At 42.4% G+C, this 23586-nt stretch overlaps 1 protein-coding gene across 7 annotated transcripts in view; it reads right to left on the bottom strand.

The window, feature by feature from the left end:
• The window catches only part of ppp2r3a (protein phosphatase 2, regulatory subunit B'', alpha), a 265190-nt gene that overhangs the window by 35176 nt on the left and 206428 nt on the right, over nucleotides 1-23586 (bottom strand). For 6 of the 7 annotated variants that reach the window (XM_078410763.1, XM_078410768.1, XM_078410764.1 and 3 more), the window contains 3 exons: nucleotides 11285-11536; nucleotides 7376-7479; nucleotides 3013-3115 (listed from right to left, as the gene is read on the bottom strand). In XM_078410763.1, coding sequence (XP_078266889.1) covers nucleotides 3013-3115; nucleotides 7376-7479; nucleotides 11285-11536 — 459 coding nt within the window. Of the gene's footprint in view, nucleotides 1-3012; nucleotides 3116-7375; nucleotides 7480-11284; nucleotides 11537-16454; nucleotides 16792-23586 lie in introns of those variants that run through there. The other variant, XM_078410770.1, reaches the window with a different exon arrangement.

The raw sequence follows: 23586 nt of genomic DNA, 5'->3' as shown, positions 1-23586 counted from the left end.
CTGCCAGGCCATTCCAATGCCTTCCTCTGCTTCCCACAACGTCCAAGGATGCACTTGGTCAGGCCTCAGGGATTTATCCACCTTCATGACCCTCGCACACAGCCAGCACCCCCTCTTTTGTAATGACATCACTGTTTTCTTTTCTGAATCCCCCACATTCCCTGACCTTCTCCACAATCAATACTGATGAGAAATATTCATTTAAGACCTCGCACAACTTCTGTGGTTCCACACATAGATGATCATACTGATCCTTAAGGACAACTATTCACTCCCTAGTTACCCTTAATATACTTAAGAGTTTCTTGGGATTCTCCTTTATCTTATCTGCCAAGATATCTCGTGACCCCTTTTTGCGCTTCTAATTTCCTTCTGAAGTGTACTCCCACATCCCTCATACTCAAGAGATTCACTTGATCCCAGTTGATACTTGATATACTTCTACACCTGATATATAGCTCCCGTATCCTGACCAGAGCCTCAATATCCTTCATCAGCTAAGAGTCTGTTATCTTGCCAGCCTTGCTCTTAACTAATTAGTTTTACTATTGAAAGTTTGGAGGTGTATGCTGTAGATCCCCAATTGTGGTTAGCAGTCACAAGGTTAACTATGCTTGACTTCAGCGTTTAATATGTGTGGAATCAGTGTGGAGGCAGAGAACTTTTAATTTTGCGCAGAAAGATACATCGAAGAACTTTCGCAACTGTGCTGAAGTTTGTGTTTTATTGTGCCTGTCTTCTAATTCACAGGACTGGACCACATCCAACTATCCGAGAACTATATCCGTCTGAAGGGAGTCGTTATTTTCTGAACATCACTTGCCAAAGCGGATTGATAGCCGCGTGGTTTATTTGTAAACATGTACAATTATGTGGGTGATTATGATCCAAGAGGTTGGAAGCTTTTACAGAGAAGCAGTTTGTATTGTAAGCAGCCTAAAGGAAAAAGTTAAACAGAATGGATCTGAAAATTATGAAGATGCGGAGAAGAAATGACTTTTGTGCCTTTCTTATGAAATATTATCCCAGACAATAACAGAAGTAGAATGCAAAAAAACCTCTGGCCTTAAAGTAATTATGACTATCCAGCAATTTGGAGCATTAGAATTTAGACCTAGGATTCCCAGAATTTGAACCCAAGATTCCTAAAATCTTCCACAACTGGCGTTTTCCTCAATGTTGTAGACTAATTGATATGGTGTGATTACCATGAATAGTTAACAACATTATTACTTTGTACCATGCAACAAGCAGAAGGCTGAAGGTAAGCCAGATGGAGCCTAGTCTTTGATGGTCCCTTCAATGCTCCTATAAATAGTGCTGATACTGTGGAATCTCTTCCCGAAACAGTTTCACATTCAAAACAGAGAAAACTATCATGAGATAATTTAAACATTTAGACAGGTACATGGATAGGATAGGTTTAGCGGGATATGGGCTAAACACAGGTGGGACTAGTGTAGATGGGATATGTTGGTCAGTGTGGGCACTTTTGGGTGATGTGCCTGTTTCCATACTGTAACTTCAAGTTTTAATTCTGATCATTCCATAAACTTACACAATAACATATGAAGATCTTCCTGCAATAGTACCAACACCTTAAATGTTTGTGATACAGTTAATTTATTTTTTGTTTCCAGATACTGAGGTCAGGCAGAAAACAACGTTAAGGTTTAACATTGATGAGTATTAATGTGAATTGATTATAGTGGAGATTCATTGCCGCGTAATTGGAATGGTTTGTCACTTCATTAATGCCGGTTAGCTGAGTTTACCAATGTTAACTGATGTTATTTCAGAATGCCCACATCCACTAATTATTTACTCACAATTAATGCATTAGGTGAAATTTGAATAATTAACACATCACTAACAAATCTGGGGAGATAGTAGTTGAGCATTCATTTATTTGAGCTTGTTCTAACATCCAATGAGACCATGGCTGAACCTGTGATCTAATTTCATAACCTCTTGATAACTTTGATAAATTCTTATCCAGCAAAGGTAAGATGACGGAGTGACATTTGATCTAGCATTAATTAACATTTAAAAGGAGTTTCAAAATATGACAAAAGCTTTGAAGTGTTTCCTAACTTCAGCCCTGATAGGCCGGCTCTATAACTTTTTGAACTACATCCATACATACTATATTTTCCCAGCCAGCAGTAATAATCTCCAGACACACAGTAATCGTCTAAATTCAGGGAATACAACCCTAGTTTGTGTACAACACTCATGTCATTTTAATAGATCTTGCTCCCTTCGAGACTAATGAAATCTTTCCAAAGTACCAGTACCCAGAACTGAAAAGAATATTTCTGAATTGTTGTCTAGCACTTTGCAATAATTATGATCCTTTGTATTTTGGCTCTCCAAATATAAACTTTAGCATTGTTAGGTTGTTTGATTGTTCTTTTTCAATTGTCTTCTATAATAATTCTAAGATTCATACATGTTGACTTCCAAGTTTCTCTGGATATCCACACTAGTTTTTGTTTTTTTCAATATTAAAAAGTGACACTGTTGCTTTAAGACTGAAAGGGATGAGGTTACATTTGTTTATATTGAAATACATTTGCTTAAGTTTTAATAAGGCTCAGTTCCGTTGCTTTGATATCACTTACACGGTATATATATATTTGGAAAATTTCCCTAGAATGAATGGCAACGATTCCAACACCTACTATTAAGTTAAAGACCTACTATTTCTAACTTTCCACCATCCATGCTGCACATAATTAACAATCCGATCTGTGGTTGCACTGTGCTTCTACTCTGAACACCTCCAGGCTGCCATTCAAAGCACTTGTTTCTAAACCCAATAAACCAAATTAAAGAAACGGCTCAGCTATCTCAGAAAATAGTTAAGGATTTGACTTTGTGAAACGTCACCCATTCCTTCTCTCCTGAGATGCTGCCTGACCTGCTGAGTTACTCCAGCATTTTGTGAATAAATGACTTTGTGAAATGGTGTATTGCATTTAAAAGATTCCAAAGATGGAAGGTACAGACCTGTAGCAGTGGGATGAAGTCTTCCTGTTCTAGGTAGTTACAGCCTGGCTTAGCAAGAAGAAAGACAAACTTAGATGCATCATCGTGACAGCTCTGCAGTGCTCTGAAAGATACAACCATTTCAGTTATTATTCAAGGATAATAAAGGTCCTGCTCCATGTGCAATGATGAACAAAATATCCTTGCCTAAATCCTATATATTCAATTATATAGATGTATTTCTGTCCTGATGCTGCATCACCCAACAACTAGAAACATTCCATTTCAATTTATTCTACTCCACAAAAAAGATCTGTAGACCAAAGCAAAAGAGCAGTGGACTGGGGCTAACTGATTAGTTCCATCACATCAATTCATAGTTGTGACAATTGGAGTTCTAATGAAGATATCCCTTAGTTTTCCTTTGTACATTTTTGTCATATCTGAGCGAATTACATTACACTGTTCTAGTTCTACTTTCTGTAGTAATAATGTGTTATGCAAATTCAAGTTCATTTGTAAAATCAAATAGTGTCTTTTAATTTACCCAGGTTCATTGTAAAAATAACTTCCCCACTGATGACTTTTGAGCAGTTGGGTCCCGTTCATTTAATACTTACTGGATCCGCGATTGCAGAACCCAACGGGTCCGAGCCTGCGCAGTTGGGTCCCGTTAATGTTGAGGAGGGTTGGAGTGGATGAGTGAGGGGGGGGGTTGGGGGAGAGGGAGGGGGCGAGTGGGCGGGGGAGGGGGGAGAGTGAGGGTGGGGGGAGTAGATGGGGAGGGAGGGAGATGGGGGTGGGTGGGAAGGATGGGAGGAGGGGGGGTAAGGGCGGTTGAGGGGGGATGGAGTGGGTAAGTAGGGGGAGTGGGGGAGGGGAGGGTGCTAGACCAATGCAGGTGAGGCTTTGGGTCCACGGCTCACTCTGGCAGCACGGGGCCAAGGTGAGTGGCACCCTCTCCCCTTCCCTATCCCCCCTCTCTCACCCACGACCCCGGGGGGACACTCCCCACCCAGCAACAGGCTTCGTCCCTTGGAGAGAGTTGCCGGGCCCGCAGGATCGTCGTTTGGGGGGAGGGTTGCCCCAGGAGAAATTTGGACCCAACTCAGTCTAGTATAAGGGGGGTTGAGGGGGGATGGAGTGGGTGAGTGGAGGGGAGGGGAGGAGGTGGATAAGGGGGGGTTGAGGGGGAATGGAGTGGGTGAGTGTTCGACGTCACGATGGGAACCCAACGGGTCCGTGCCTGCGCAGTGGGGCCCGTTGATGCTCCCCGACTTACGATGCTTCAACTTACAATATTTCGCCTTTGCGATGATGCAAACGGGGGGGGGGGGGGGAGATAAGGGGGGTTGAGGTGGGATGGAGTGGGTGAGAGGGGGAGATAAAGGGGGCAGGGAGTGGGTGAGTGGAGGAGGGAGGATAAGGGGGGTTGAGGGGGAATGGAGTGGGTGAGTGGGGAGCGAGGGAAATGGGGGGAGGGGAGGGGAGGGGAAGGAGAGGGAGGTGGGGATGCTGGACCAATGCAGGAAGGGGGAGGGTGCTAGACCAACGTGTCCACCCTTTTCTAGTATACTATAAATGGTAAAGTCCCAGGTGTATAAGTCCAAGATCATTGAAGGTCAGCAGAAGTAACATGTTTAAAGGCATATCGGATGCTGTCTTCCACGAGTTATGATATTGAATACAAGAGCAGAAAGGGTATGCAGAAAGGGTATGCTCGAACTTTATAAAACATTGTTCAGACCTCTGCTGTAGTGCTGCATGAATTTCTAATCACCATATTACAGGATAGATCTGATAGTGTGGAGAGAATGCAGAGAAGATTTGCCAGGATATTACCTAGGATGGGGCATTTTAGTTGAGGAGAGACTGGAGAGGCAAGGGTAAATCCCTTGATTCCTTAAGCCCTAAGAGCTAAATCAAAATCTCTCTTGAAAACATCCAGTGAATTGGCCTCCACTGTCTTCTGTGGCAGATAATTCCACAGATTCACTACTCTGGGTGAAAAAAAAAATCATCATTTCAGTCCTAAATAGCCTCCCCCTTATTCTTAAACAGTGACCCCTGGTTCTGGATTCCCCCAATATTGGGAACATTTTTCCTGCATGTAGCCTTAAGAATTTTATATGTTTTTATAAGATTCCCTCTCATCCTTCTAAATTCCAGTGAATACAAGCCCAGTCAACTCATTCTTTCATCTTATGTCAGTCCTGCCATCCCGGGAATTAACCTGGTGAACCTATGCTGCACTCCCTCAATAGCAATAATGTCCTTCCTCAAATTAGGAGACCAAAATTGCAAAATATACTCCAGGTCCAGGCTATCCAGGACCCTGTACAACTGCAGTAGGACCTTCTTGCTTCTAAACTCGAATCCTCTCACAATGAAGGACAACATGCCATTAACATTCTTCACAGCCTGCCATACCTGCATGCTTCCTTTCAGTGACTGATGTACAAGAACACCCAGGTCTCATTGCACCTCCCCTTTTCCTAATCTGACACCATTCAGATAATAATCTGCCTTCCTGTTCTTGCCACCAAAGTGGATAACCTCACATTTATCCACATTATACTGCATCTGCCATGCATCTTCCCACTCACCCAACCTATCCAAGTCACCCTGCAGCCTCATAGCATCCTCATCGCAGCCCACACTGCCACCCAGCTTTGTTTCATCCGCAAACTTGGAGATGTCACTTTAAATTTCCTCGTCTAAATCATTCATATATATTGTAAATAACTGGGTCCCAGCACCGAGCCTTGCAGCACACCACTATTCACTGTCTGACATTTTGAAAAGGACCATTAATTCCTACTCTTTGCTTCCTGTCTGCCAACCAGTTCTCTATCCATGTCAATCCCCTACCCCAAGACCTTGTCAAAGGCTTTTTGAAAGTCCAGGTACATCACATCCACTGGCTCTCCCTTATCCATTCTACTTGTTACATCCTCAAAAAATACCAGAAGATTAGTCACGCATGATTTCCCCTTCATAAATCCATGCTGATTTTGACCGATTCTGTCACTGCTTTCCAAATGCGCTGCTGTAACATCTTTAACAATCGACTCTAGCATTTTCCCCACTACCGATGTAAGGCTAACTGGTCTATAATTTCCCGTTTTCTCTCTCCCTCCTTTCTTAAAAAGTGAAGTTACATTGGCTACCCTCCAGTCCACAGGAACTGATCCAGAGTCAAGAGAACTTTGGAAAATGATCACCAATGCATCCATGATTTCTAGGACCAACTCCTTGAGTACTCTGGGATGCTGACCATCAGGCCTTGGGGATTTATCTGCCTTCAGTCCCAACAGTTAACCTGAACACCATTTCCTGACTAATTCCCTTCAGTTCCTCCCTCCCACTAGATCCTTGGTCCCCTCGTATTTCCGGGAGATTGGTTCTGTTTCCACTAAGGATGACACAAACAAAGTACTCATTTAACTGTTCTGCCATTTCCTTGTTTCCCATTATAAATTCACCGGTCTGATTGTAAGGGACCTACATTTGTCTTCACTAATCTTTTCCTTTTTACATATCTAAAGAAGCTTTTACCGTTAGTTTATATATTCCCGCAAGTTTCTTTCATGCTCTATTTCCCCCCTCTTAATTAACCCTTTTGACTTTGTTGTTCTAAATTTCTCCCAATCCTCCTGTTTGCAGCTTCCTCTGGCCAATTTATTTGCCTTTTCCTTGGATTTAACACTATCCTTGATTTCCATCATTAGCCACGGTTGAGCCGCCTTCCCCGTTTTAGAAACATAGAAACATATAAAATAGGTGCAGGAGGAGGCCATTCGGCCCTTCGAGCTAGCACCGCCATTCATTGTGATCATGGCTGATCGTCCACAATCAATAACCCATGCCTGCCTTCTCCCCATATCCCTTGATTCCACTAGCCCCTAGAGCTCCATCTAAGTCTCTCTTAAATCCATCCAGTGATTTTGCTTCCACTGCCCTCTGTGGCAGAGAATTCCACAAATTCACAACTCTCTGGGTGAAAAAGTTTCTTCTCACCTCAGTTTTATTTTTTCGCCAGGCAGGGATGAACAATTTTTGGAATCATCCATGCGGTCTATAAATCTTTGCCATTGCATCTCCACCGTTAACCCTTGAAGTATAATTTGCCAGTCTATCCTAGCCAATTCCCGTCTCATACCTTCAAAGTCTCATTTCTTTAAGTTCAGGACCCTAGTCTCTGAATTCACCATTGAACCGTGTGAACCATTTATTGATCGTAAAACACTGTGGGCTCTGAGAGATCATGAAATGTGCCACGTCAATACAAAGGCATTTTCCATTTGAAGTGTGGCTTGCGTATCCGAGCATTTCGGCTACTGACAAGTGCGACAACTAAGTTTAGAGCAGAAATAATATTCACCTTCTCCACATGGCTACGAATGAGTGCACAGACACAAATCCTGTTCGTTCTCCACCAGCAGAAATGAACATAGGGGCTTTCCAGTATAAAGGACAACCACATGCCTGGAGAAACAAAAATATAATTTGCTTTATATAAAGGCCTACGGGGAAATAAAGAATATCACAGCTGGGACACAGCTGATATTAGAGATATTACCGTCATACTACACGGAAACAGGCCCTTACATTCACTGAGTTCACGTGGACCATCGAGCACTTGACTGACACAAATCCTATTTTAGTCTCTCCACATTTCCATCAGCTCTTTCCAGGTTCTATAACATGCGTACACACCAGGGTCAATTTACAAAGGCCAATTAATCAAGCACCTTGTATGTCTTTGGGAAGTGGCAAGTAGGAGGAAACACACAGTCATAGGGAGAATGTATAATCTCCCCAGATAGCACCGAAAATCAGGCTTGAACCCTAGCCACTACGATTATGAGGCTGTCTGTCTGACAGTGCCGATTTCCTTCCAAGCACCCCTAAAAATGAGCATAATTAATGCTGGATATACCACCGGATGGCGCCATCAGCGATGGCAACCTCGCCAATGGTCTGTCTGTCTTTTTTTAATCATTTTTGTTATGCTTTAAAAGCATGTGTTAATGTTTTCTGGTTTATTTTATGTGGGGGTGTGGTGGAGGGGGTCGAGGGGAACATTATTTATCAATCTCTTCCCTTGCCGGAGATGCAAATGTTTTCCGGATCGTATCTCCGGTTGCTCTGCGGCCTAACATCATGGAGCCGGCAGCCTTGCTCGAGACTGACTTTGAGCACCACCGCGGGGCCGTGGACTTACCATTGGAGTCTGCGATCCCTTGCCTGGGATCGATCATCCAACTGCGGCCTGCGGATTTCAACATCGGGGAGCTCGCAGTCTCGGGTAGAGACTGATGTCGGGAAACTACAAAATCGCAAGAGGTTCGACTAGCCCTGACCTGGGGTCTGATCGCCCGGCGCGGGGAGCTGAGATCCCCCCCGATGCGGGAGCTTGAACGCCAGCTAAGGGAGCCAAGATCGTCCCGTCAATGGAAGGCTTGAGGCCCCCGACCGCGGGAGAACACATAAGGGAAGAGATTGAAAAAAAAAATTTCGCCTTCCATCACAGTGAGGAATGTGGAAGAGTCACTATGGTGGATGTTTTTGTTAAAATGTATTTTATGTGTCTTGTTGCTTTTTATTGGTATGACTGTATGGCAAATCAAAGCATACTTGGCTAATAAAGTATGATTATAATTATGATTATGAATTGGGATGAGAGAGGATATTGACATTGTTTTGCATATCCTCTCAATGGATTTCAAACATTTGAAGTGGTATCTGTTGTGTTCTTTAAAAAGATACAGTGAGTCCGACTGTGTTTTTACGCGAGTGTTTATTCAACCGCACATCTGCTCCCCCGGGCTCCTCCCTGTCGCCCTCTGATGACCCCCTACCAATAGACCTGTGTAGTCTTAAAGGCACATTGCAATAACACCACAGTATCTATCACTCCATGGCTTTGTCCGGATGTAGGCAGTCTAAGGCTCAGAAGTGTAGTGAGCAAGGATGATTGACCAAACACGAGGAGTTTTTTTTTGCCAGAGTTAACATCTTCACCCCCAAATACTCTTTTCCTCAAATGGACAGTGCTAAAGGCATTGGTAATTTTCATTATCAATGTCTGCCTTTGTTGAGAGGTGGTTCCCAAAGCATGGAAGCAACTCACATTTCCTCACCTTATTGTGAACTTTCAGTGTTGGAGATCAGTGTTGTTCAATGGGGAGAGACTGACAGAAGGCCTTTGCAATTCATTAGTCATAGGAGCAAAAGTGGGTCATTCGGACCATCGAGTCTACTCCACCTTTCAATCATGGCTGATCTATCTATCCTCTCAACCCCATTCTCCTGCTTTCTCCCCATAACCCATGACACCCTTACCAATTAAGTATGTGTCAATCTCTTGTCTTAAAAATACCCAACGACTTGGCCTCCACAGCCATCTGTGGCAATGAAGTCAACAATCAGCACCCTCTGAATGAAGTAGTACCTACATGCAAGACACCTTCTCTCATGTGCTTCAGTGGCCCAGTGATGACTGAAGTCAGGCTGACTTTGGCTCTGCTGTGGAGGTGACACAGATTAAACAGTTTCCTATTTATTCTTTAAATTAGCTCCTCTGTAGTGGAATGTTAGGAGTTGTTGTGCAGCTTTGTGGTGGGAAATTTGAGAGAAATTTGGATCATTGGTGTACCCACGCTTGACAAGGTGATTGGGTTGTCTCTGATACCAGTCATTAGGTTTATGGTTGGCAATATTATTCTCAAGTGCACAAAAGATGAAGATAAGTTCCTGTGAGCAGCAAATTGGAGAAGGACACTCCCAGGACTTTATTCTTTAAAGGTTTCTGCAAGGACAAAAAAGCCCAGGTGCAGTGCGACTCTTGGAGTTGTCAAGCAATGAAGATCATACATATTGTGCTTCTAAATGGTTGGAATCCACACAACGATTTATGGAGCAGCTCTTCAGTCACAGAGAAGACAGGGTCAAGAAAGATACCGATGATGTTCATTGCAGGCAGGCAGCAAGTAGCCCCTTTGTAGTTGTTGCACTTGCATTTGTCTTCATTCTTGAAGACGGTCATAACTACTGGTTCTAACATCCCTTGGCATGTCTTCCACTTCCTGGACATGGCAGAAAAGGTTGTGAACTTGTGACTGAAGCTTTTCTCTATCAGGTTTTAGAAACTCGGCAGGAACACCACCTGCTCCTGAAGCTGCCTCGTTTTCACCCGTCGCAAAGCCTTTGATGTCACCTCTGTCCGTGAAGGCAGCAAGGTTGGTCAAGGAAGTAAACTACTGGGCATGTCAATCACGTCACGTGTGCAACACCAACACTATACCCCTTTGTCAATAACTAACAGTGCAAATGTGGTGCAATGCCATTCTTGAGATTAATATAGCCTTTAGAAATATAGCGCAGAAACAGGCCCTTCGGCCAAATGAGTCCGTGACGACCAGCGATTGCCCTGTACACTAACACGATCCTAAACACTAGGGGCAATTTTTCCGAAGCCAATTAACCTACAAGCCTGCATGTTTTTGGAGAGTGGGAGGAAACCAGAGTACCCGGAGAAAACCCACGCAGTCACAGGGAAAAATGTATAAACTTCATATTGACAGCATTTTGACCGTAGTCAGGATCGAACCTGGGTCTCCGATGCTGTAAGGCAGCAACTCTACCGCTATGCCACTGTGCTGTCCTCAATTGACATCATTCATCATGAAACAGGCTATTGCAGCAATTCATTGCCCTCCAGCATCGTAGGCTAGTTGTATTAAGGTGTTTTTTAATAACATTTGGGCCTGCCAGAGAGAAAAGGGTAACCAAGGAACAATGGGCACTATAATCTCATCATCTTTCCTCAGAGCATGCTATATATGGATCTACCTGATTGTGAAAGTAAATTTGAAGGAGAGATAAACAGATGGCCTGTGAAGGAACACTCCATAAATTGACAACTGGGTGACAAGTTAAATTTTTAGCTCAAGCGAGTACAAAATATTCTGTAAAGACCCAGCAGGTCAGCCAGAACTGATCATCAATCTGTAACATTAACTCTGTTTCATTCTCCATGGGCACTGCCTACTTGTTAAGAATTTGCAGGACTTTCTGTATCCATTTCAGATTATCAGCAATTGCACTAGTTTGCCTCTTGACTTCCAAGTGCCTGAATATTTCCATTTTGAGGTTAGTGACAGTGTACACATTGCAGTAATCCTAACAATGCCTACGAAGAGTGGTCAAGCAATCAAACAAATAACAGTGTGGTCCAGGGGAAAAATGTACACCGGATAACAAAAGAAATGTGCTTGTCACTCCTTACCTTTGCGATTTTGCCCATTTCATAAATATCGCCCTTTTCATCCTCAAACTCAGCAAAGGCAACTTCAACCTTGGCAATGGTCTCTTCATGGTTATTGCTGACACTTGGAAGTCCTTTAGGGAAGTAGAAGCGTGGAATGTTTACAGGTGCCGGAGTGCTGACAACAACTTTGTTTACAGTAGGAGGACTGGGAGTCACAGTTGTTACAGTGGGAGGAGGAGTTCCAGGTTTCTTTTCTTTAATGCTTTGGACCTGTGTAAAAAAAAATGGAACATGTAGTTTAAATTCTGCAATGACTCCTTGTAAATGGTGCTGTGAAAACTGTTTCCTATTTCACCACAAGTTGACTTGTTTTCTCCCTGATTAGGTGGGCTATTCAGGAAGGAAACAAGAAGAATAAGGGGTAGGCCATTAAGGACTGAGATTGGGAAAAACTTCTTCACCCAGAGAGTTGTGAATCTGTGGAATTCTCTGCCACAGAAGGCAGTGGAGGCCATTCACTGGATGTTTTCAAGGGGAGAAAGCCGGAACGGGGTACTGATTTTGGATGATCAGCCATGATCATATTGAATGGCGGTGCTGGCTCGAAGGGCTGAATGACTTACTCCTGCACCTATTTTCTATGTTTCTATTCTGGTAAGGAGTTGCACACGTTTCTATTTTGTGATTACATTGCAGAAATCCTAACAATGCCCCATTGGTAGATGTCATTACCTCTGCACAGTGAAGGGGTCAAACAAAAAATATTCAGAGGTAATGTCCTGGAGTTTAAGGCAGCCCACTTGAAACTAAGCACCCACCCAAACAACTTTCTATCGATGGATTGCATTCATTACTCAAGCTGTTTGGGGCTCTGAGCAAAGAATAAATGAAAAGCTGCTAAGTAATATTTCCAGTTGTGGAGTACTTTTCTGGCACAAGTGAGCAAATGCGCATTTCATTTTTCAATAATAGTAAAAATGCTAACAATATCCTCCAACTAACCTTGACCAAGACCATAGGAGATTCAAAAATCTTAAAGATTAGAGGACATTTGCCAGTTGATATTGCAACACCATTTTTACACATATGTCATTCATAAATACCACTTAGATCTCACAGCAATTTACTATATCTGAATTTTTTTTTGAAATATGCATATATTTTACCCTAAAACCCTAGGGAACATAATTCCTTCATTGAATCTGCTATATAAATTCAGCAATATACTGATTAACTGGAAGGGATGCAATAGTTTTGCACTGATAACTATTTGCAGCCATTGTGACTTATTTAATGCTATATAATTCAAATCAATATATTAAACATTTGAATGGTATAAGAATGTATAATTTTGATTCTTTTACCTCTGGTAACAGTTTTAATTTAAGGTAAAACAGAACAGCTCTTTGATAAACAAAATGAGATGATCTTTAGATTTGATAAGGTTAAATACAAAGATTATTTATCCACTGATGACCAAGTCTGAAACTAAGGAGCACAAACATACAAGACAGTCATTAATGCACCGAAAAGATCAGGGGAAATTTCTTTAAGAGTTTGATAGACATAGAAGTAGGAAGAGGCCATTTACTCTGCCATTCAATAGGTTCATGGCTAATCTTTTACCTCAGCACCACTTTCCTCCAATACAGCTCCTTAGAGGGAATCTTCCAACCCATTCTAATGTCTGGTTTACTATGTTTGTGCTTTTTATATAGAGATTGCCCCATAGTTCTACATTCTAATCAATGAGCTACATTTGGAGAAAACTAACTGAGCATGGAGAAGAAATTGAGAACAAATCTAAAGTTGAAATGAAAAAAGGCTGGAAACTGGTGCACATCAGGTCTTTACAAACCTGCTGGGTTAAACAGCAAATTTGTGTGGTTAATGTTGTGTGACACTGTTTGCCATTATCCTGCAGAAGAATTTAGGGATGGTAACTTTTGTGTGACAATCTATTATATACTTGAACATAGACAATGCAATGAAATAAATTATATTTAAATAAATTTTATTACACGAGTTAATACCACAGTTGTCCCTCAAGTTTTTATCACCTCTTAAGGATATAACTCTTTTAATGACATTTGTAATGCTTTTTGCATTATCTCAATTCCTAACTGGGGCTCCAATGAGAAAGGAAAAAAAATCAAATGATCTTGAAACACATTGACCTGAGGCATTAACCCTATCCTCTTTCCACAATCTTCTTCTCAACTTTAGCAAAGCAAAGGAGCTGATTGTTGACTTTAGGAATGGGAAGACAGGGATCCAGGAACCTATCAAAATCGATGGCACAGAGGTGGAGTGCCGACAGCTTCATTGTCCTGGATGTGCATATCTGTAAAGATTTATCCTGGGCCCAGCACATATAGAGCTCTTCAACACCTCTACTTACTTAGAAGATTGAGCAGATTCAGCATGTTGCCGAATGTTCTATCGAACTTCTACAGGTGTAGAATAGAGAACATACCGACTGGTTGCATCACGCCCTGTTTCGATAACTTGAATGAATGGGTGGAGGCTGCAGAAAGTGGTAGACATTGCCTAGTCCATCATGAGTACTCTTCCCCACCAAAGTGATTTACACGAAACACTCCCTCAAAAAGGCAGCTGAGATCAAAGGCCCACACCTACCAGGCTACAATTTTATCCCATGGTACCATTGGGGAGGTAAAGGAGCCCGAGAACTATGATCTCCTGAGAAGGATCAAGAACAACTTCTTTCTTTCAACCATAAAGTTCTTGAAACACCCTGCATAACCCGACCTCCGCTAGGATCTACCTTGGACTTTGTTTTGGTTAGACTCAGAAATTCAGTTCTTAGTATTACTGATAATTTGTCATGTTGATTATTATATACTGATTTGTAGTGTTATTGCATTAGTGGGCCAGTTTGACTGCTGCAAATAAGAATTTTAAAATTATTATTATTATTTAATACAAAAGATAGAATTTAGATGCAAGAATAAAGAAAGTCCGAAAGAGGGTTCTTGACCTGAAATGCACCCATTCCTTCTCTCCAGAGATCTTGCCTGTCCTGTTGAGTTACTCCTGCATTTTGTGTCCATCTTAGGAATTTAATTGTGTAAGGGCCCCATAGCAGAAGCGTCCACGTCACAGGGCTGGAAACTGGAAGTGTCCTGAGCTAATTCTGCTACAAGTGGTCAAGTTAGGGAGACATCCATCTAACCCCCTCACCCTGAACACAGGATCCCCCCAGGGTTGCGTCCTTAGCCCCCTATTGTACTCCCTGTACACACATGCCTGTGTGGCCAGGTTCAGCTCCAACTCCATCATCAAGTTTGCTGACGACACTGTGGTGGTGGCCCTGATCTCCGATAACGAGGAGAAGGCCTATGAGGAGGTGGCTGATCTGGCACTCTAGTGTCAGGACAACAGCCTCCTCTTGAATGTCACAAAAACTAAGGAGCTGATTGTAGACTTTAGAAGGGCTCAACATCTGAGGACGTACACGCCACTGGAGATAAATGGGATTACTGCGGATAGGGTGAGCAGCTTTAAATACCTGGGAGTCCACATCACAGAGGATCTGACATGGACAACACACATTGCCACACTGGTGAGTAAGGCAAGGCAGCGCCTTTACCACCTCAGACAGTTGAGGAAATTCAGTGTCTCTCTGAGGATCCTTCAGTGCTTCTACTCTGGGGCTGTAGAAAGCATCTTGTCTGGAAACATCACAATCTGGTTTGGGAATAGCTCTGCCCAGGACAGGAAGGCTCTGCAGAGAGTAGTGCATTCGGCTGAACGCACTATGGGAACTACACTCGCTGCCCTGCAGGACCTATACATCAGGAGGTGCAGATCCAGAGCCAGCAACATTATGGGGGACCCCTACCACTCCAGCAACGGGCTGTTCCAGCTGCTACTGTCAGGCAAACGCCTCTGCTGTCACGCTGTGAAAACAGAGAGGATGAGACGGAGTTTCTTCCCACAGGCCATCAGGACTGTTAACTCTCATATCACCAGGGACTAATTTAATTTACTGTATTAATTTATTTTTTGAGTTAAAAAAATAATAATTCTATTCTGTTTTGTAGTTTTAGCACAATCCGCCGGCGTTGCCACTTTCATTTCACTGCTTGTACATCTTGTATATATGTACGTGACAAATAAAGTTGACTTGACCATCGTCCACTGTACAAGTGAGGCTCCCACTGATTGTCGCCGGAAGCTTGTGCCCTTTTCAAGACGGACGATGACAGTGAAGTCACATTTGAATGATGAACACGAAAGAAGAATTGTGTAGAAAGAAACCGCAGATGCTGGTTTTATCCAAAGATAGACACAAAATGCTGGAGTAACTCTGCAGGACAGGCAGCATCTCTGGAGAGAAGGAATGGGTGACGTTTCGGGTCGAGACCCTTCTTCAGACTGATGTTTTGATTAATTGAATTGTTCAATTCCGGAACAATTAAACACTCTTGACTTATCTCTTGTCTTGACCGAGGATACTCAATTTGTTGAGTGTTTCTAAAAAAAAATGTATTTCCAGCTGAAATTCCAATATTTTTGTTCACATCTCTGGGCTTACTTAGAACACATATCGACAGTGGCATCAAGTATTTCAAGACCTCGGGAACTTGTTGATGATGGGATTCGAGAGGACGTGGCAATGGGAGTGGGTGGCCTTGAGGAGGATCCGTCTTCCAGCACACGAGTTGGAAAGGAAAGCGAGAGAAACCAACTCCAGAGAAACAACACACAAGTTACTGGGGGTCAGCCTGCGCTGCGGAAAAAAAAGCAGGGTGACCCGTGGCAAGGAGCCGCCTGCAATCCATCGCCCCTCGCCAAAAGCACAGATGCAATCTACTTCCCCAGAGGCTTACGTTCTCCGGTGTCTCCTTAAGTGCAGGCTTTCACGGGGAAACAAAAAGGAATCCACTCGTGGGTGGAAAAGAGACAGAAATCCCTGGAAGAAAATGACTCTGCTCATTTGAACCCATGCAAACAATTAAACCCCATACATTTAAAAGTGAAAGTTGCGACACAATTCACGATTATAAAGACACAGCAGTCCTCACAATGATAAATCACAACAGAAAAGAATTTAACACCTCAATTTATCTGGGATCCCACCCAGATGACTCCTGAATAGAAGAGATGGGGCAGTCCCACACGCTTTTAACCCTTTGAGCACTTGCAAAACACTCTCACGCACCTTCTTTCTTTCATATAGCATCTGCAGAAGCGGCTCTCGGTAGTAAATCTCGACCGGGAGACATTATGAAGAATCAGAAGACAAATGCAGAGACAGCTTGGAGTTCTCTTGGTGGGGCGAGTCGCCACTCCTGCAGTTTGCTGAGCTCTGCCAGCGTTGCTGGTGCCCTCCCTGGCTCAATAATGCACCGATCCAGCTTCAACAACACTCCAGGATGCGCCTCCCCGGGAGGGGGGATGAGAGTTTGCACAAGTCTTGCGCCCAGCTCTTCCCACCACAATGCTCTTTACTCCATTCATTGCCTGGGCAAGATTGAACAAAGAAGCCACAAGACACCCCCCTCCCTCCCTCCCTCCACCTCTTAGGACCCCAGTGTACTGCAAAGATGCCTGAATTGAAATTAGCTTTGGCTGGCCTTGAAGCAATTATAGTTGCAGGGAAGATGTGAATTGCACGTCTCAACGTATACAAGAAGAAAAATAACAACTACAGAGAAAGTGCCAGACGTGCTTGTGTTACTCCAATAACACTCTACATGGGAACATCCATTTTTCTCCCACAGTTAGAAGCCTTTTACAATTTCAGCTCCGCAAACCTTAACCTGGGCTGCTTAATTTAACTCGTCTCTTTTTGATGGTATCCAGAAAGGTAGGTGACTATACTTCTTCAACTGTTATATGCACGGGCGATTCATTGAGTATAGTTATACTTCAAAACTGTTTTTTTTTTTTTGCACAGGCGGTTCATTGAGTATATGTGATTTTGCATTTGAAATGGGAAATTTAAAATAGTGTTTCAACTCAACATAGAATTGTTATGGCAATGGAGAAGGCCTGGTCATTCCAGATAGCAAAAACCATCTAATCTATTTTTGAAGATGCAGATTGATTCTGTTCCCCCCAGGGTAGTCTGTATCTGGAACGAGCTGCAGAGGAAGCTGTAGAAGGGATATAATTACGACTTTCAAAAGATATTTGAACAGATATATGGATAGGAAGGGTTAGGAGGGATATGAACCAAATACAAGCAAATGGGATGAGCCCATGATGCTAACTTGGTGGGCATGGCCAGTTTGGGCTGAAGTGCCTGTTTCCATGTTGTGTAGCTCTAGGACTCTCTTACAGGCAGTGAACTCCAGACTAATTACACATTAAGGAAATAATTTTTCTTCATGTATTCCTTGTAATAATAAGATTAACAACAAGAAGATGGTGTTGAGCATTTGTCACCATCAGGTCATGATTCTCATACTCCACACACTGGGATCCTGGTTCCTGTGCTCCCTTTCCCACTCCAGGGCCATGGTTCCTACAATCCACCTGACACACCAGGGCAATCTCTACCATTCAGTCAGATCGCAGCCAAACTTTTACTTCAGCCGCACCTTCCAGCCCGAACCCCACCCCCTTGATTAGTAAGGGTGTCAGGGGTATAGGGACAGGCAGGAGCATGTGTTTGAAAGGGAAAGATAGATCAGCCATGATTGAATGGCGGAGTAGATTTGAAGCCTAATTCTGCTCCTATAACTTATGATTCCATTAATATTCCCCCCAAACTATCTGTCTCTGTCCTGAATATACTCAGTAGCTGAGGCTTCACAGCTCTCTTAAGTATGTATTTCCAAGTATTCACTCTAATCTGACTGAGGATATTTCTTCGAATTGAGCCTTATTTTGAGGCTACATCCTTGCAACATTGCCACAGACAGCTGTGGAGGCCAAGACATTGGGTATTTCTAAGGTGGAGTTTGATAGGTTCTTGATCAGGAAGGGCATCAAAGGTTATGGGGACAAAGCAGGAGAATGTGGTTGAGAGGGAAAATAGATAAGCCATAATTAAATGGTGGAGTAGACTCAATGGGCTGAATGGCATAATTCTACACCTATGTCCTATGGTCTTATCCATTGGTTCTAGATATTCTAGTCAGGAAAACACCCTCACCCCACATCCAACCTCTGAGCTGTTAGAACAAGGTAGATACAAAATGCTGGGGTAACTCAGCGGGACAGGCAGCATCTCTGGAGAGAAAGAATGGTTGATGTTTTGGGTCGAGACCCTTCTTCAGACTGACGTCAGGGGAGTGGGTGGTACAGAGATAAAATGTAGTCGGAGACAGTAAGACTGGTGGGATAACTGGGAAGGGGAGGGATGGAGAGAGAGAGGGAAAGCAAGGGCGACTTGAAGTTAGAGTAGTCAATATTCATACCCTCTGGGGTGTAAGCTATCCAAGCAAAATATGAGGTGCTGTTCCTCCAATTTGTGCTGGGCCTCACTCTGACAATGGAGGAGTCCCAGGACAGAAAGGTCAGATTGGGAATGGGAGGGGGAGTTAATGTGCTGAGCAACAGGGAGACCAGGTAGGTTTAGGGGGACTGAGCGGAGGTGTTCAGCGAAACGATTGCCGAGCCTGCGCTTGGTCTCGCCGATAAACAGGAGTCGACACCTGGAACAGGTGTTAGAACAATTTATCTTTGGATCCTCTTTCAGTTTTCTAAATTAAAGAAAGTCCAGTCTGCATAATCTCTCCTCGAGGGTCTATTTTCCACTATCCCAAAAATCAATCTGGTGAACCTTTGTTGTACTCCTTTCTTAGGTGGTAAGACAAGTCCTACATGCAATATTCCAGGTGCAATCTCACATGGGCCCTTCATATATCCAGTAAGATATATTTACTCCTGACTCAAACTTTCTAGCAATAAAGGTATCAATACAATTAACTTTCTACTAGCTTAATGTACATGCAGATCAACTTTCAGACCCCAATGTCTTTATGAACACCAATGCTATTGGATGATTAACCATTTACAAAATGATGTGTGGCCCTCAAAATGAATCACCACAGAATGTTTCACTTTATATTTAGCCCTGATGGTTCAACATCTGATTCATCAGTTGATGATTCTCAAGCTCCCTTAAACACATAGGGGCCCTGGTTCTCGTGCTCCCTTGAACACACTAGGTTATAATCTTGTGTTCCCTGACGCACGAAGGCCCTGCTTCCTGTGTTCCCTTGAAACACACTTGCTTTTGTTTCTCATTCTTCCTTTAAATTCACGAGGGTCTGTTTCCCGTGCTCCTTTTATATTTAGTGAGTTAAATTGAAAATGTATTATACTATATATATTTTTTAAGTGAATTTAAAATGTTAGAGGTATGCTGGAGTGTTAATTGAAACAGTCTCTAGGATGGCATCTGGAAAAGCTGGACCACCAAAGTCCTTTGTTGACAGTTTAACAGAGTTTTACCTATCATCTCATCCTTTTTTCTCTTCACACTTCTCAGTATTAAATATTATCTGCTACATCTGCCCATTCAGCCAACCTATCTATGCCATCATGCAGTCTATTCCTGTCCTCCTTGCTAACCACACGACCAATCTTAGTGTCATCCACAAATTTGGAAATGTAACCCTGACCCTTTGTCCAAATCATTAATATTAATCCAAAAGTACACCCATAAATGACTTCTGGCTTACATCATGTCTTCCATTCCAATTATCTCTCTCCTGCTATTAAAAAGTTGAATTGTACTATAGAGGTTTGCAACCACATACTTTTGTTCTGGGTCCTCTATTGGTGTGTGTGTTGTAATAGAAAATAGGTGCAGGAGTAGGCCCTTCGAGCCAGCACCGCCATCCAATATGATCATGGCTGATCATCCAAAATCAGTACCCCGTCCCTGCTTTTCCCCCCATATCCCTTGATTCTTTTAGCCCTAAGAGTTAAATCTAACTCTTGAAAATATCTAGTGAATTGGCCTCCACTGCCTTCTGTGGCAGAGAATTCCACAGGTTCACAACTCTCTGGGTGAAAAAGTTGGGTTCCCTTATGCAGTCCCATATGGACCTCTGGGTGAGGTATCAGAGATAAGTGCTATTTTTGGATAATTTCTACCATAAGGATTATATCACTATTGTTTGGAGGACCTTGCTGTGTATAAGAATGATTGTCCTGTTTCCTACAATACCACATTTCCGAAGAATTTCATTGGTTTTAAAGTGATTTATGATAATGTGGGGTCATAAAGACTGTGATCATGGACTGTTTTGCAAATGGAAATTGTTTCCTTCTTTATATTTAAAAAAGATTTCCTAAAATATATGATCTCATTCTAACTCAGTATAAGGTTAGTATTAATTATTTAAAAATAAAGATATTTCTATGTGTGGTTATGATGCATTTAAAATGTCTATAATTGCCTAACAGTACTGTCTTTACATTCACTAATCCTCCAAATTAGCTTACACTCTTTACAAACTGTGGCAATTGGCAATTGAAAGAAAAGCCAAACAGAGAGTTTTGATCATAACACATTTTGTTTAAAGTTTGCAACAAAAAAAAAATCTTTGCCATTATCCAAGTTAGAAGGATTTTCATGCATTGTCTTTTTTTAAAATTAACTGACCTCATTGAGAACAGAGAAAATAGGACATAGTACAGTTCAGCGCAAGAACAGGCCCCTTGCCTCATAATGTCTGCGCTGAACATGATGCCAAAGCCATCTTTTATCTGCACAGAATCCATATCCCTCAATTCCCTGCATATCCATATGCCTATCCAAAAGTCTCTTAAATGTCATTATTGTAACTGCCTCAACCACCAACCGTGGCACTCACCACCCTCTGTGTAAATAAATTGTCGCATACAACTCCTTTACACTCTGCTCCTCTTACCTTAAAGCTATGCCATCTAGTATTTGATTTTTCCATCTTGGGAAAAAAGGTTCTGACTGTCTACCTATCCATACCTCTCATGATTTTATATACTTCAGTCAGGTCTTCCCACAACCTGCGACATTCCAGAGAAAACAACTCAAGTCTATCCAACCTCGTCCTGTAGCAACCTCCCCCTAATCCAGGCAACATTCTGGTAAACCTCCTCTGCATCCTTTTCAAAGCCTCTACATCCTTCCTGTAATGGGGCAACCAAAACTGCATGCAGTACTCTGAATGCGGCCTAACCAAAGTCCTATAAAGCTGCATTATGACTTAATGACTCGAATACTCAATGCCCTGATCTATGAACACAAGCACAACATATGCTTCCTTACCACTCCATCTACCTATGTTTCCACTTTCAGGGAGTGATTGATCCCAAGATCCCTCTGTACATCAATGCTGTTAAGGGTCATGCCATTAATATGTCCTTTCTTTCCATCAGTATTTGAGTTTCTGCACTCATCCTAAGGAAAAGAAATAGCTCACCCTGAACAAAGATAACACTGAATACTTTAATGCCAGAACTCTAAAGTCAGTTTAGAGAACTGTATCTCTAAATCTAAATCTAAATCTAAACTCAATTTCATAGAGACTGATTAACACATAAAAACAGCTTTTTTCCCATGAGTGGTAGTTCTACTCAATAACCAAAGTCTGTAGTCTTTTTTTTGCTCTGGTTTATTTTCACCCACATGTTTAGACCGTAATATTGTATCCTTATTGTTTTGATGCGGTTATGCTTTATTCTTAATTGTTAACTGTATGTTTGTGTTGTCATTCCTTGTATATGCATACTTGGCCAATAAACTTATTCATTCATTCATTCATTCATTCATTCATTCATTCATTCATTAATTGTGCGTGGCTGTCCCTCAGTCAGGATTGATTCTTCAAAGTTGAGAGTTGTGGAAAGGCAGGAGGGAGTAAAACAAACCATATAGCCATAGTTGATAATTAAACGTTCTTTCTTTTGTTTAGTTGTAGGAAGTGAACTGCCGATGCTGGTTAATTCCGAAGAGAGACACAAAAAGCTGGAGCGACTCAGTGGGTCAGGCAGCATCTCTGGAGAAAGAAAAATAGGTGATGTTTCGGCTCGGAACCCTTCTTCAGATTTTGATTATGTCTGAATCTGAAAAGTGCTGTTTTGGAGGGTATTGTACTTTTAGACTGTGGGCTTGCTTGTGAAAAAAATAAGGGTTAAGGGAAGTTTTTATTGATTTGGGGAACCAAGGGCAGTCCATTAGCAGACGGTCCTTCCACTTCAGTTAACATTGGACAAAGATATTGCACTCTACGGCAGCCAAGGACATGGGAACAGATGAGGAAGAGGGTTTGACCTCAAGTCAGTGTACCCAACAGGAATAGGCAGCATTTCATGAGCTTACATGGCAGAGTTTCCTCTCAACCTGTTGAATCATGACGATTATTATATACACTCTTTTAGCTTCACATTCATGTCTGCATTTCATCATGCCTGACCTCACCACTGCCATGCAAATTAGAATTGCCGCCCCACTGTCTGGAAAAGTAAGCTCATAAATCAACCTTGCATTGTCGATGCATGATGGATATTATTTACTTAAATACATACTAGAGTTTAACTTTTTAGATTCTGCTCTAACTTTCAATGTCACAATGTGGTTTCTCTGTAAAAATGCAGTATGAAAATGAAGCTCCCACCTTTTTTGGTGAGGGATCAGGAACCCAACTCTGAAAGGTCAGCCAGTGGGAGATGTATTGAACATGATTACGATTCAATGCCAGAGTGCACCCATTGTCCCTTAATCACACAATATAATGGCCTCATGGAATGAAATGGAAACCACCATTCTCATGCAGCTATGGGGCTTGTTGCCTTTGTGTCAGTTTTGGAAGTACTGAGGTTTTACTGCTTCACATTGGATAGAAGCAGGGGTTAAAATATAGTCACTGCCCTCAGCTAGCTTTCACTGAGCTATATTTAATCTAGCACCTGCCACACACTGCTTCCCAGCTTCAGCATATTCCACTGCTCTAAAGATGTGATGATGTTATTTGCAAATACCGTGGTGATGTTGCATTTTGCAAGTTGCTGATATTTCAGGTTCAAATGCTGCAAATAACCAGGCACTGTGCGACTTGTTTGGTTAGTTGGGATTTTGATTTCTCCGACTTAACTTGGGCATAAAGTGGGCCAATTTCCACGTGAGAGCTTCAGTGCAAGATCCAGAAATAGCCCTGAAGAATTAGATTCAGCACACTACACAGATATAGGCCATTCTGTCTAACTAGTCAATGTTGCCATTTATGCCCCACGTTATCCTCCTTTCCTTGGCAATGGTAGGATTTTATGTCTCTTTTGTTAAAGTTTTGAGAGAACTCCCAGTAGAAATTGACCACCACCTTTTGTGTATCTGATATAGCACACACAGTATC

This window comes from Rhinoraja longicauda, chromosome 13, assembly GCF_053455715.1.
Source record: "Rhinoraja longicauda isolate Sanriku21f chromosome 13, sRhiLon1.1, whole genome shotgun sequence".
In the NCBI taxonomy this organism is placed as follows: Eukaryota; Metazoa; Chordata; class Chondrichthyes; order Rajiformes; family Arhynchobatidae; genus Rhinoraja; species Rhinoraja longicauda.
This window is presented reverse-complemented; position numbering and strand designations above follow the sequence as displayed.